The sequence below is a fragment of the Salvelinus alpinus genome, chromosome 19 (assembly GCF_045679555.1).
Source record: "Salvelinus alpinus chromosome 19, SLU_Salpinus.1, whole genome shotgun sequence".
NCBI lineage: Eukaryota > Metazoa > Chordata > Actinopteri > Salmoniformes > Salmonidae > Salvelinus > Salvelinus alpinus.
Genome location: NC_092104.1, coordinates 51321074 through 51334821, shown reverse-complemented (window position 1 = coordinate 51334821; position 13748 = coordinate 51321074). Strand labels below are relative to the sequence as shown.

General features: G+C 43.5%; 1 protein-coding gene across 3 annotated transcripts in view; it reads left to right on the top strand.

The window, feature by feature from the left end:
* LOC139545788 (E3 ubiquitin-protein ligase TRIM36-like) overlaps positions 1 to 10397 on the top strand; it is a 28580-nt gene extending 18183 nt beyond the window's left edge. For all 3 annotated transcript variants that reach the window (XM_071353958.1, XM_071353956.1, XM_071353957.1), the window contains 8 exons: positions 118 to 461; positions 893 to 1039; positions 1614 to 1709; positions 2160 to 2413; positions 3097 to 3218; positions 5020 to 5328; positions 6991 to 7288; positions 7560 to 10397. In XM_071353958.1, coding sequence (XP_071210059.1) covers positions 118 to 461; positions 893 to 1039; positions 1614 to 1709; positions 2160 to 2413; positions 3097 to 3218; positions 5020 to 5328; positions 6991 to 7288; positions 7560 to 7917 — 1928 coding nt within the window. In that variant the 3' untranslated portion in view covers positions 7918 to 10397. The remainder of the gene's footprint in view (positions 1 to 117; positions 462 to 892; positions 1040 to 1613; positions 1710 to 2159; positions 2414 to 3096; positions 3219 to 5019; positions 5329 to 6990; positions 7289 to 7559) is intronic.
* Positions 10398 to 13748: the final 3351 nt, after the last annotated feature.

The following is a 13748-nucleotide window of genomic DNA, read 5'->3' as shown; positions in this document are numbered from 1 at the left end:
TGTTTGTTTCTGTAAGACACTGTGTGTGTGTGTGTGTGTGTGTGTGCTTGTCTGTGCAGGCCCATCCTTAGTTTGATGTGATTAGCACTCTAATGGCTGTTCTGTCTGTCGTATCAGGCTCTATCTCCTCACCAGGATGGAGGCGTGGCTCTGTGACCCCCCGCATCACCACTTTCCCATGCCCGGGTTGCCAACACGACGTGGACCTGGGCGAGCGGGGCATGAGCATGCTCTTCCGGAACTTCACCCTGGAGAGCATCGTGGAGCGCTACCGGCAGGCTGCCCGCGCTGCTGTTGCGATCATGTGCAACATGTGCAAGCCGCCCCAGCAGGAGGCTACCAAGAGCTGCATGGATTGCAAGGCCAGTTACTGCAACGAGTGCTTCAAGTTCCACCACCCCTGGGGCACCCCCAAAGCCCAGCACGAATATGTGGGGCCCACCATGAACTTTAGGCCCAAGGTAGACACAATTTACCACCCCGGAGGGGGGGGGGGGGTTCATTGTGCTGTTGATCTCGACCATGTTGCTCTGCTGTTGATTTTAGATTGCAGGGATCAGCTCATGTCATTGATGGTGGACAATCATTGACGAGTTGATTGCGTTAATGATGCTGCCTTCAGAGATGTTGGTTTAATTTCGACTGACAATAAGTGTTATCTCTGCTTTTCTTTGTGCTTCTGTAATCCAGTGAAACTCGCTGGTTGTGGGAGATACCTGTTCAGTGCTAATAAATAGAAAGATGATTGAAAGGAGAGAGTATGTCATTTAGTGTTGACAAACTTTTGGGCTAACCCTTTGTGCCATTTTGCATATGTGGTGTGACGAGTTTGTGATTTTTTTTATTTATTTTTTAATTACCACTAATCCAATGTGTGCTCATGGCCATCCAGGTGCTGATGTGTCCGGAGCATGAGATGGAGAAGGTCAACATGTACTGCGAGGTGTGCCGGCGTCCAGTCTGTCACCTGTGCAAGCTGGGAGGCTCTCATGCAAACCACAAAGTCACAACCATGAGCAGCGCCTACAAGATCCTCAAGGTACTTTATGACGATAACGATGTCTCCAACCATTCACTTGACCTGACCAGAACTTAATCTGATTTATTTACCAGGAAGCAAACGGGGAGTGAACTACCTGAATTTGTCCCAAAAAGTACATTTGTTTTTCATTGCAAACGTTTTCTGTTGCAAAATGTTTTGCTACGGTGTGTACTAATGAATACACCCCAGGAAAAAATAATGTTATAGTTTGGAAGTTGATGTTTACCCAACTGGCCAGTGACGCTGTTGTTTCTCAGCCCCCTAATGAAATATTGATCAGTTACCTGTACTAAGTGGCACACGTCCACATGATCAGTTTTCCTTTGTGAGCAGTGTAATCGACGTGTGGTCATCAACAACAAGCAAACCTCGTCTACCCCGCCTAGACGGAGGTCAATCAGCCACTGAAAGCAGAGGGACTGAGGACTCCGTGTCCTCTGGCTGTAATCTAAAAGGCCTGTGGACACGGGCACCGGGCCAGACTCATCCATATTTAATGCAATCATTTGTATCTTATGTTCTATCTATTGAGCATTTCTGCTAATGTTCTTTGTTGTTATTATACCAACAGGAGAAGCTATCAAAGGCTATCCATTACTTAATCAGCAAAGAGGACCAAGTGAAGACTCAGATTTCCCACCTGGAAGTGTTGATCAATGAAACCGAGGCAAGTAACTGTGTTGACAAGTAACTGTGTTGACAGAGTTAAACTAGTCCTGTGTTGTCTATTATGTCCACTAACAAAGGGACATTCTAACAAAGGGACATTCTGTCTGCCCTGAGAAGGAAGGTCACTTATTCAAATGCATATAAAGGCATAAACAAAGGAACATGTACTAATTCACATGAATTCCACTGCAGAAGCGTTTGCTCATCTGTACTGTATTATGTATTTTGTCCCTGTCTTGTTTTCATTTGTTGTAATAGTACGTCTATGCTAGCCATGTCCCAGATCTGTTTGGGCTATCATTCCAACTCCTTGTCATGTCAAACTCTTCGGCACGACAAGAAGGCATGATGTGGCATGATTGCACAAACAAACACTGGTCCATAGGCTACTTCTATGCAGTTGTAGGTTTCAATTAATTGTCGTGCAACATTTCTCTTACTTCTACAGGAGAACGGCCAGTTGGCGGAGCGTCGGACCAACGAGCACTTTGAGCGACTGTTCGAGACCCTCCAGGAGAGGAAGTTTGAGATGCTGCGCTCCATCGAGCAGTCGAGGACGCGGCGTCTGGACCAGCTTCGGGGCCAGGTGGACGAGTACCAGGGCATGTTGGAGAACAGCGGCCTGGTGGGTTATGCCCAGGAGGTTCTCAAGGAGACGGACCAGTCCTGCTTTGTTCAGACTGCCAAGCAGCTTCACACCAGGTCAGCCTCTCTCCAGCCCTGACTGACACTCCCAGTCCCAGCACATTGCCCTCTGTTATGGATAGTATACAGTAGAGACTGTCACCCAAAGGTTCCCGTCATCAATTGTGGGTAAAGGCTATTGTCTAATGGTGATATAATACCATTGTTTATAAAAGGGCAGTAATTCGATTGGCCTCCATTCTTAATAAACAAAGGGCCCATTTTCAACCTCTTTATTACAGGCCATAATGGCTATTTGATCATGGTGACTTCCCTGTGGCAACTCTGGACCTCTAGGTTTCTAATGGGGATTTGGCCCCTGTTATTTTAGTGCTGGAGAATTCAATCAGCTTATGTGGGTGTGGTGAGTGCCAGAGATCCGGTCAGCCATTGGTGTGGCTGGCCAGGTACCTTTTCCAAGTGAGAGATTGGAACGACAAAGCCTTGTTTACTTTCCCCATGTCCCGCTCTAGCTCTAATCCTGCTTATTGATCTCCATTAGTCAAAAAGCAGCTTGAGGACTTTATTCACGCTTTTACTTTTAGGAATGCTGTTACATTAATACACACACATTTCCCACACTCTCGTTTATCTTGCCCAGGAGATGATTTCCATTCTGCTCTGATGGAATGGCTTCTTGGTAGCGTGTAGTGTTCACTACAAAGTGAATAACTCTGCCATTTGTGTCCTTTCACTCCCAGGATCGCGAAATCCACCGAGTCTCTGAGGACATTCCACCCCGTGGCCGACCCCTCCTTTGATGAGTTTGTGCTGGACACTTCCAGAGAGGAGACCCTGCTGAAGGAGCTTTGCTTTGGTGGAGGTAAGACTCCCACCCCCCCAGTATTACGTATGTAACAATGTATACATACATCGTAAGGAAATCCTAAAACTCAATTTGTTGACACAATCCTCATCTGTCCCACACTGTCACCTCAACCTGTTGGTCACTTACACCTCCTCCTGAGCTCTGCTCTCTGTTTAGATGCCGACCACCAGAAGCCCTGTAATTGAATAAGCCGGTTACACTCCTGATATACACGCAGGGATTTTGGCACTGAGAGCATTGCAGGGCTTTTTCTGGTCCACTGCTTTGCATAGACTCTCACGTCCATTTGCCCCGATTAAAGAAAAGGGCACTGTGAGGCGGGCTGGATATAATTGTCTGCCATGAAAAGGAACTGATTTGATATGCGCATATTAAGTAAGGGGAGTGTAACCCAGGAAGTAAGCAGAAGGGTATTCATAGACTGTCATCTACCTGTGGCTGTGTCCTTAGGATGAGCTCCAGCCATTCTCCCTCCTGCTAGAAGTATTACTGATCATAAAGGGCTCTGCTCTGTCGCGCCATAGTGGGTCATGAAAGGGTCATATGAAACAACTGTTGCTTACATATTAGAAATGCGTCCAAGTAATCAATTTTCCCTTTCTTGCGGGGAAAGCTGCTTGAAAGCCCTTGAAAGGAAGGCCATTGATTGATGTGGTTAATCTAAATGGTAGGGAAGGGACAGGAGGGTAATGATGCACTCTGTCTGAGAGGAGGAAGCTCTAAGAATTGATGTCCAGCAGTAATTGAATTGACGGTAGACATGAAAAGAGCAGAGGATGCAAAACTGTCTCCTATTTAACAAATGTCTGGCAGTCCTCATCACCAAGGTTCACAGTGCCTGTAGGGTAGGGATCTGAGGATGGGACAGTGACAACCAAGGACACCTCCCACAAATATCCCCCCAAGAGTCGATGTGTAATTTCAACCCTGCTCATCAAGATGTCATTACAATGCCATTCTGGAGTCTTCTACGCTCACACTGGCTCCATATTTGAATGTGTCCCACTAGTTGAACCATAAAGACATTGTGGTGTGTGCTTTTTCCCTTCCTAATCCATCCCCTCCAGATACTGCAGTATGGTCTGAACTCACGGCCAGTAAGAAGGACGTTGACGTCTCTGTTTAGTCTGTCTCTCCCTCCCGTCCCGGCTGTAGCCTGAAAAATAGTCTGTTTCTCTGAGAATAGCTGCGCTCTCGGGCCGGGTGCCGGCTGGGTTTGCAGGCTGCCCAGTTCCATCTGCGGCACCCTCCTCAGCCCTGATCCAATTCTATGGGACCCTAGCTGGATCCGGCTACTACTGTTTGACAGGAAGCTCTATCCGCAGTGAGCGAGGGGGAGAGAGCGAGAGAGGGTTTTGCAAAGTGCTTTTCCTGGCAATGTCTGTGCATAAATGAAACCTTTTTAAGAGCTTCTCTTATTCGTCCTATCCATTGTCCTGTCTATATTCTGTACTGTCTGTCTATGAGTTCAGTCTCATCTCTGGTCGACTCCATGCCCTTAATAAATAAACTTATGCGATTACATAAACCAATGTGTTGAATCAAGTTTAGGGTTCTTATCATTTTGGGGTTTATTTTTCTATATTTCCTGTATAACCAATACCATTTAAAATAATTTCTAGCATTAGTTTGTATGGGACGTTCTGGCTCTAACAAGTCTTACTTGTCTAAGGTTTGCCTACTTATGTTAGTTTGTCGATTTAGAGAAAGACATATGAATTGGCTGCAGACAAATTACACTTTAAACTGACCCCTCCCTCTGCCATTTACCTTTTCTCCTCCCCTCCCTCTCCAGTCCCTGACCCTCCCATCATCGATCTGTCCCGCAGTCGCGTCTACAACGAAGGCCTGGTGTGCTGGCAGTTGGCTGAGGACACCCTGGCCACAGACCACCAGGTGCTGGAGTACAGGAAGCTGGGTGTTGAGAAGGACGAGGAGGAGGGCAGCAGCCGCTGGCGCCCCACAGTCCCGGTGTACAGCCCCAGCACAGTGGTGTGCGACCTGGAGGCCAACAGCCTCTACTCGTTCAGAGTACGCAGCTGCCGCAACTCCCTCTACAGCCCCTACAGCCCAGAAGTCACCTTCCACACACCACCTGCTCCAGGTAGGCACCAGGCACTGATGTCATACACACACACCAAACACTGATTATGATGATGTCATATGTGTATGGTTGGCACTGATGAAGAGAGAGGTGGCCCTGGGCCCTTAACCAAAACAGTGACAGACTAATAATTTCAAGCTCTACTGGAATAAATTCTCTGCAATAATTTAACAATGATTCAATTCCCTTTTTCAAATGTAGGAACTGGAGAAAAACTAGTATACTGTACTGGGCTCTATAGCAATCATCTCTACTAGGCTGTGAAAGCAGCCATGAAAGTTGGATGCTAATTATCCTAATTACAAAGAAATACATCTTATTTTCAGTCTTACGTTGGCATCCCGCCTGTGTTGGGCTTCGGGGCTGAAGTTAAGCTTTATTTTTTCCTCCCTCCCGAGTCTGTCGGTATTTAGCAGTCGGATCCACGGAAGATTACAAATTGACAGATGCTCGACTGTTCAAAGTGAACTGTGTGGATAAAATACAGTTGACTGTTAGGAAGCTACGGTGGGTCGGTCATTCATTTATAATTTCTGCGACCCATCTCCTTTGTTGAATCGCAGAAATATTGCCTTTTTTGAAATTGCTGTTTTTTTTTCCAGACCGACTGAGCAGAGTTGAGATGCAGCTGAGGTCCAGAGTTACAGTTCATCTGTTTACGATATTCAAAGCCTCTGTTTCTAAGCACTCTGAATAGCAATCACATGCCATCTGTAGAGCACTCTAGGGATTGATATCACTTTAATTCCTCAACAGTCTACTGAATTGGACAGAGTCCCCCCCCCCCGTCCGTCCGTCTGAAACCCCCATGCATATAGACAATGGCTGATCCATTAGGATTTCGTTGAGTGTTTATCCTCCCCTGGCTCATTAGTTTGCCGTAAACTGAGGCTGGGCCCACTGTGGATGGAAGTCCAGTGATGGGACTGGGAGCCCACATTCCTTTGCCCGGACTGTGGACACATGTAGCAGTGGGGTGCACAGTGCGTTAGTAATGAGATGGAATTCTGGGTCAACGCTGGCCTCAGACATTACAGTAGCTTCAACACGCCTCCTATCACAACAACCGTCAGTGTAGGCGTAGACTTTAATCATTGCTGTATGACCATACATTTGTCCTTTTCTTATCCTTTTTAATCAAGCTTATCTTTAGGATGACTCCATTCAATTAAGTTTGTGCCGTTCACACAACAAAGGCTAAAGGGGTAAACGGCCAGTATTTTTGCCCTTGTTTTTATGGGAACGTCATTAATTAATGCGAATGAAGTCATCTCATAACATGGATACAAAATGCAATGGTTCAATGCACAGGCATAATTATTTTACTTACGTTTATAGTAATTATTGCCTTTGGCGTTGTAACTATTTTTGGAATATTTTTATGTTCAGCAGCAGATGTGGCCTAGAAAATAATTTATATAGACCTTATTTGAGAAATAAGAAACCAAGCATTGTTTTGTATATCTTCACATCTGAAAATGTATCGTTTTGGAAATGTGTTTAATTCCTTAAGTTTGTTTCATTACTTGAACATCTTTATAATGGCGCCCTCATGTGACACTTTATGAAAGTCCACCTTTTCCCTGGCATCCAAAGATGATGTGAAATCCTATCTGCGGCTGATGCTGTTCCTTTTGTATCATTGCTCGCTCTCTCCTGTAGTGTTTGGCTTCCTGTTCAATGATAAGTGCGGCTTCAGCTCGGAGCGGCTGACGTTGAGTAAGCTGCGTGACTCGGTGGAGAGTGCGGCCGGCATGGCCTTCCTGCTGGCTGCTGAGCGTGTGCAGACAGGCAGCTACATGGGCCTGGACTACATCATCGGTGACACGGGCATCTCTCAGGGCAGACACTACTGGGCCTTCCGCGTGGAGCCCCACTCCTACTTAGTCAAGGTGGGCGTGGCCTCTGATTCCAAGCTGCTGGAGTGGATCCACAACCCCCGGGACACTAGTAGCCCCAGGTAAACCCCACTTCCTCAGTCTTACTCTATTACTCACTAAGGATCAGGCCTGAGTCACAAAAAAGCCTGTGATGTAAGAAGCATTAACCTGTTAAGGGCTAACTCACGAACCAGGCCTTAGTTTCTCAACAATTCATTGTTATTACCTACTTTGTGGGTTTACTATTATGTATATTTTAACAGGCTTCCAGATAATGATGGTGCGTGCGTCAGAGTATAATTGAATGTGTTGCAATTGTAGGCTGCTTTCTCTTATCTCTTCCAACTCCAGGTACGACCACGACAGTGGGCACGACAGTGGCAGCGAGGACGTGTGCTACGACCTGTCCCAGCCGTTCACCCTGCTCACCGTGGGCATGGGCAAAGTGTTCATACCCAAAGCATCTATCTCTTCCGCCACCGCCGGCAATGACCACGGCAACCGGGTGCTGCCCATGCCCCAGCGCATTGGCGTGTACCTGGACTACGAGGCGGGCCGTGTCTACTTCTACGACGCAAACACCATGAGATGCCTTTACGAGCGGCAAGTGGACTGCACCGGTACCATGTATCCCGCGTTTGGCCTCATGGGTAGTGGCAAGGTTCATCTAGAGGAGTTCATCACAGCAAAGCGGCTGTCGTATATGTGAGATGTTGGGCCTTCCACACACCAAAGTCTCTCTCGCACTCTCAACACTTGCCTTTGAGCTCATGTTTCTCTCTCTCTCTGCTTTCAGTCAGGTATATTTTTGTAGTGATTTGTTTGTGTGTGTGTGTATGTACACACTATTTCAGTTGATTATGATCATGCCATTTCTTTGTTTTAATGAACAGCTATTTATATTGTACTACTAAGTCCAGTAATATGTAGCCAAGAGAAACCCGAAGAGCCTTGCAGCTAGTCCCACTCTTGTGCCTTTCATGATAAATAGGTAATCTAGCAAATGCTGTAATTTGTCTAATAATAACTGTGCAAAACAGCAAGGTTAGTCATCAGTTACAAAGGTGAGAGAGTGTATCTAAGTCACAAGGACCCCTCGGTTGAGAAACATCCCTACCAAAAACTGAGACAAAACGTATACCTAATCAATGTCCTTTGACAAGACTCACGGTCAACACCGGTTGGGTAGACCGCATTCGAATTTGGACACATTCTCACAGGTGTTTTATTTAAAAGACTACCACACCTTTCACATATTCTCTCAAAACCTACTCACTACTTCAAAGCAGAGCACATTTATCTGAATTGTAACACTAGGCATTCACAGGGTGGAATTCAAACGTGAGATCTGCGTGTGCAACTCAGACTTCCCATGTAAATCATGGTGTCAACGTTTGGAATTGTGAGTTGACACAGGCCGATCTCAAGTTAAAATTGCGCTCTCACCGATTTTAGTTGTTAATCACAAAATGTTGACATTAATTAATTGAACTCTGACACGGCTGTCTCGGATGCAGTTGTTCAACAGCAGTGAATGTTTTCCTTTTAGCACCAAGAATGTGAAACCTAGGACACCTGACAGGTTCTTACTACACATACTTCCACGGAACTCTCTGCTACGATGTAGTTCCTTTTTTGGACTACTTCATATTAGAAAAGTCTACAGAACTTACAGCCAGTTGTTACACAAGTTGTTGATTTGGCTCTTGAGAATCAAGAGGGGGCAGTGTTTCAGAACATTTAGATAGAAAATATATTATGCAAATCGACCAAATTCTCTGTCCTCTAGAAAAAGGTGTCATTTTGACTCTATACATTACTTTTATCTCGTTGTGAACATTTCACCCGACTGAATACACCCCTGGTCAGCTCTGGCTTTCCTACATGCGTTTCTGGACAGGACTATCTGTAGATCCAGTCATGTTTGTGTTTTGTTGAGGGTAAGGGTAATCGGTGTGTGTTTTCTCAGGTTTGTGGCCTGTGGGCCTTATGCTACCTACCTCCTATCGGCCCTGGAAATCCTTTTAAAACTATACCTTCCTCCTCGGAACAGGACTTAACTTTCCTTTGCAGCTTCTATAAATACATCACAATTTTATTATACCGTAATATATCAGCCTTTAAGCTTGTTATTATCCAATAATAAACTGGAATTAACTTCTTCTTTTTTCATTTCAACCTCCATGTACATATCTAGTGTGACATTTTCTGTCAAATAAAACCTAGATCTGCAATTTATTCTCGGAGTTTGTATCTGCTGTGAAGTTTCTCAAGGCTTAATAGAAATTTGGGAAATTGGTGGAAAATTGTAATTGGACCTAGATGTAATCATGTCTGCCTGAATTTGTGAAGTGAGCAATTTAAAACTGAACATACACATCCCCCTTTCTGTGTTTGATGTGCTTAGGTCCATTTGAGTGTAGCGTTTCCTAGAATTTGTGGTGTTATTTTGTTGTTGCTTATCTGAATCCTATAAGGTCATGTTGAGTAACAACGTAATCTGTAGTTTTAAACTCAATTCCTATTTACTTTAGAATTGGTGCGCATCATTTAGAGTAATTCTCTACCATTCCTTTTAGGGCACAACACCTCTACCTGTTCCTTTTGGAATGACTGAAACACCTTTAAAAAGTCTATGCACTTAATTAACAGGTTCAGGGTTGTTTATTCATCACAGAATGCATTATTATATACAGAACAAACTGAATGTCTCTTAGATTAGGTGTTTGTGTTCATTTGCTTTTCTTGGGTCAAGTCACTGGTGGCCACAGCAGCTGTGTCTTTCACGGTCGATGTATGGTAGAGGTTTACTATATAGTGCGCATATTTTAGCGACATATCACTGCTAATTTTAGAAAAGGGAATCATATGGCTTTCAGTAGTAAGTTAAACCAAATATTCTGCAGACTCTCAATCAAATGGTTCAAGCTAGCACTTTAAACTGTAGCATGTATGCCTCTCGGCTGTGCAGGTCTGTATGAATTGGTGTGCAATATTATGTAGAATGCAGGAAATAGGCCTATTGTTTTCTCCTGTAAGTAATGGGTTGCGATGTTTGCTTTCTGTGAGTATAATGCTTTAATGAACATGAAGCTTTGTTGGTCATCAGATTCTTGAAATACTAAGTATTTTTTTTTTTTGCTGTTTGTTGATTTGTATGAAATAAACTAGTGTTTTAAACCAATTGTTCTCTCTTTGTAGGTGTGCGTGTGTATTTATACCTAGTTGTTTTCACTTTTGAATATGGTTTTGCAAACAGAAAATGCTAAATGTTGATAATCCTTGTCACCATATCACTCTACTGGGAATTGGGATAGCAGGGCATGGAAAACCGGTTACATATGCATTTCTTAAAATGTTCCAATGTGAAATGGCTAGCTAGTTAGCGGTGGTGCGCGCTAATAGCGTTTCAATCGGTGACGTCACTCGCTTTGAGACCTTGAAGTAGTGGTTCCCCTTGCTCTGCAAGAGCCGCGGCTTTTGTGGAGCAATGGGTAACGATGCTTCGTGGGTGACTGTTGTTGATGTGTGCAGAGGGTCCCTGGTTCGGGGCGAGGGGACGGACTAAAGTTATACTGTTACACATACACACAGACTCCTCCTAAAGCCACGTACCTTTTCTCCTCCCCTCAGACCACGATCCACCCATCATCATTAGACAGCATGTTACGCTACTGCCTCTACAGATAAGGTAAGATTATCTACCCTTACAAAAAAGTCCTAAAGACCTACACAGTTACTAAACAAAGGCAACAATTCCTGCAGGAATCCTGTATGATTGATTAAATTCTGCAGGGAATATTTGATAGGACACCTGCTTAATTGGCCTTATCCTGCAGGAATTTAAAAGATCCTGCACATCCTGGCCAAAAAAATGACATAATATTCCTACAGAATCAGCTTAATCCTTTCAGGAGCTGCCCCGCCCCCCCAATCCCCCGGTTGTCTAGGTCTTGATTGAAAGGAAAAACTAAAAACCCGCAGACACTCAGCCCTCTGTGGAATGAGTTTGACACCCCTGCTGAAAGGAATCTACTTCTGAAGGTCCTGCAGGTTTTTTGTAGTTCTATCTTTTTTGGGGGTGCTATTTTGTGCAAATTGAGATGTCTAACAGTGTTTTGAGTAATGTTGTAGTTGGAAACAGTAGTTGGTACCAGAAGACTGCAGCAGAGGAGAGGACTGAGAAGGCGTCAACCCTTCATCTCTGTAAGGCAAGGGGAGATACTCAATTGGGAAAAGTCAGTCCTCAACTCCTCCGTCTTCTCCTCCATGACCCGGAAACGATTAGTGCTCGAGGCGAGTAACAATTTGTTAGTAGATGAACAGAGGAGCCTGTTCACCACCTCTATTAGCTGATGATCAAGAGTATCCTTATGACATCTAGCACGGAAGTTTAAAAAAAAATCCGCCACAGCTTTTTTCTCAAAGGAAAAAAGCATGCACATATTTCAAAACGATACATTACTTTAGCGTTTTAGCTACTTATTATTTTATCTATAAAATGTCTTGCACAAATAGCTAAATTGAGTTTTTATCGCTTTGCAAATTTAATTTGGGATTCCACTCCTGTAAAAGTAATTTGCCTGGTGAGTGGGAATGGAGGAGTCTCATTTCATACAAGCACATGTTTCCTCGCATCAGCTCCCCTATTACCTTTTTCAAAGCAGGAGAGAGGAGATATGAGTCGAGCAAAACCAATTGAGCTTCTCCATAGGTCGCCTTGGTGAGGGGGCCTGATGTTGAAAGATCCGAAACACCGAATGACCCCAAGTTACATCACTGTGTCCAAGAGCATTGTGAGATGTATCCAATCAATAGTACAGATAAGAGTAATGGTAGCAAACTAAATGTAATACAGCCTGTGGAAAATGCAACACAGCAAAAAAGCCTATGCAATTATACACAATGTGCACAGTAGGCTAATCATATTCTATGAATATGCTCTTTCATGAGAGCCTATGTTTGGTTTCCTGACAGGGCAACGGGGTGATTGAATGGCGGCACACCTGCAATTATGGTAAGCTACAGAACAGATGGCATTAAATAGCCTGTAATTTACTGTTCAACTGTTGTAGCAAGTTATTGTATTTTGATCAATACACAAGGTCAAATTCCATTTGACAAAGAAGTAAAATTTTTGTAAGTGGCCATACTGTTACTTGCCAGCATCATCAGGCCAGCAATTGGTCCAGCGCATCACCTGCTTCAGGAGGATGCTGCTTAGTCGTCAGGGAAGAAGGGGTGCACGCCACGCATGCTCGTGGGCTGTGTAATACGGAAGAAGGAAGCAAAGAGATTACATTAGCGTCAAGGCAGCAACATTAAGATTTCCGGTTTTTCGATTGTGGCTTCAAAATAAAGGTGTGGTACAACGCTATCATCCGAAATCAATAATTTTGCAGCTTTGCATAGTGACTAATGTTCAAATTAGGTTACAAAATTATAACTACATTGGTGAAAAAACGAATTACTACTTTTCATAAGATAAATAATATAAAGGGGACCACATTGAGAAGTGGTTGGAGCTTCAATAAATTAATGTAAAGAACATAGAATATTCTAACATAACCTACTGATCTAGCACTATAGTCTATGGTGTTATTTCCTGGGGGACTGGTCTACATTTCAAACAGCACTTTCTACTACACACATTCCATTGGTCCCAATGCAATACAGTGTAGTGTAGGCCTATAAATTACATATTGGCTTATAAAGAAAAACTATTATGAGCTGATGCAAAAGTGTGGTTGGGAATACTCTGTAGGGTCTGTAGAATCTATATATGGTGTTATTTCATGGGGGACTGAGGTCTTGCATTGGGACCAATTGAATGGGTGGAGTAGAAAGTGTTGCTGGATATTTAGACCTCAGTCCCCCATGAAATAACACAATATATAGATTCTACAGACCCTAGTGAGTAATCCAAACTCTACTTTTACTTCGGGACCTAGAATATTTTGCTCTATATAAGCCAATATGTATTTAAAGTGGCAATCAGTAGCTAATACAATAACAAAGCTGCACCCCACCATTGTTTAGGGAAAAAGCGGAGGTGTGGGCCTGGAGAAATTTAACCGTTCTTAAATTCATAGACAGCTATGGATGCATGTATTTGACTGTCAATGATATACAAAATATAGTGTTAACCATGTTTTAAAGCTACATTTACTTTGTTTCTAAACATTTAGAATATACGTTGGGGTTATAAGTTATAGTCTTCAAGAATCAATGGGTACATATCATGCGTTTTTAAATCCAAAAATGGTTGCAGCAACTGCTTATTGCTTCTTTTATTATACAGTGTATTGCATTGGGGGCATTTATTTTACCTAGAACGTGTTTTTTAAAACCCACATTTAATGCACATGTCATAAAATATGAGTCATTGTTAATGTTTAGACAATTATGTTTTCATATATCATGAATCAATACAGGGTTTGACACTTTTCTACTATTACGCGGTGACTTTTATTTTTTTAAATCCAAAATTCCGCGACCCGGAAGTACTAATTTAGTGTAGCTGGTAGAGATTATACGTCA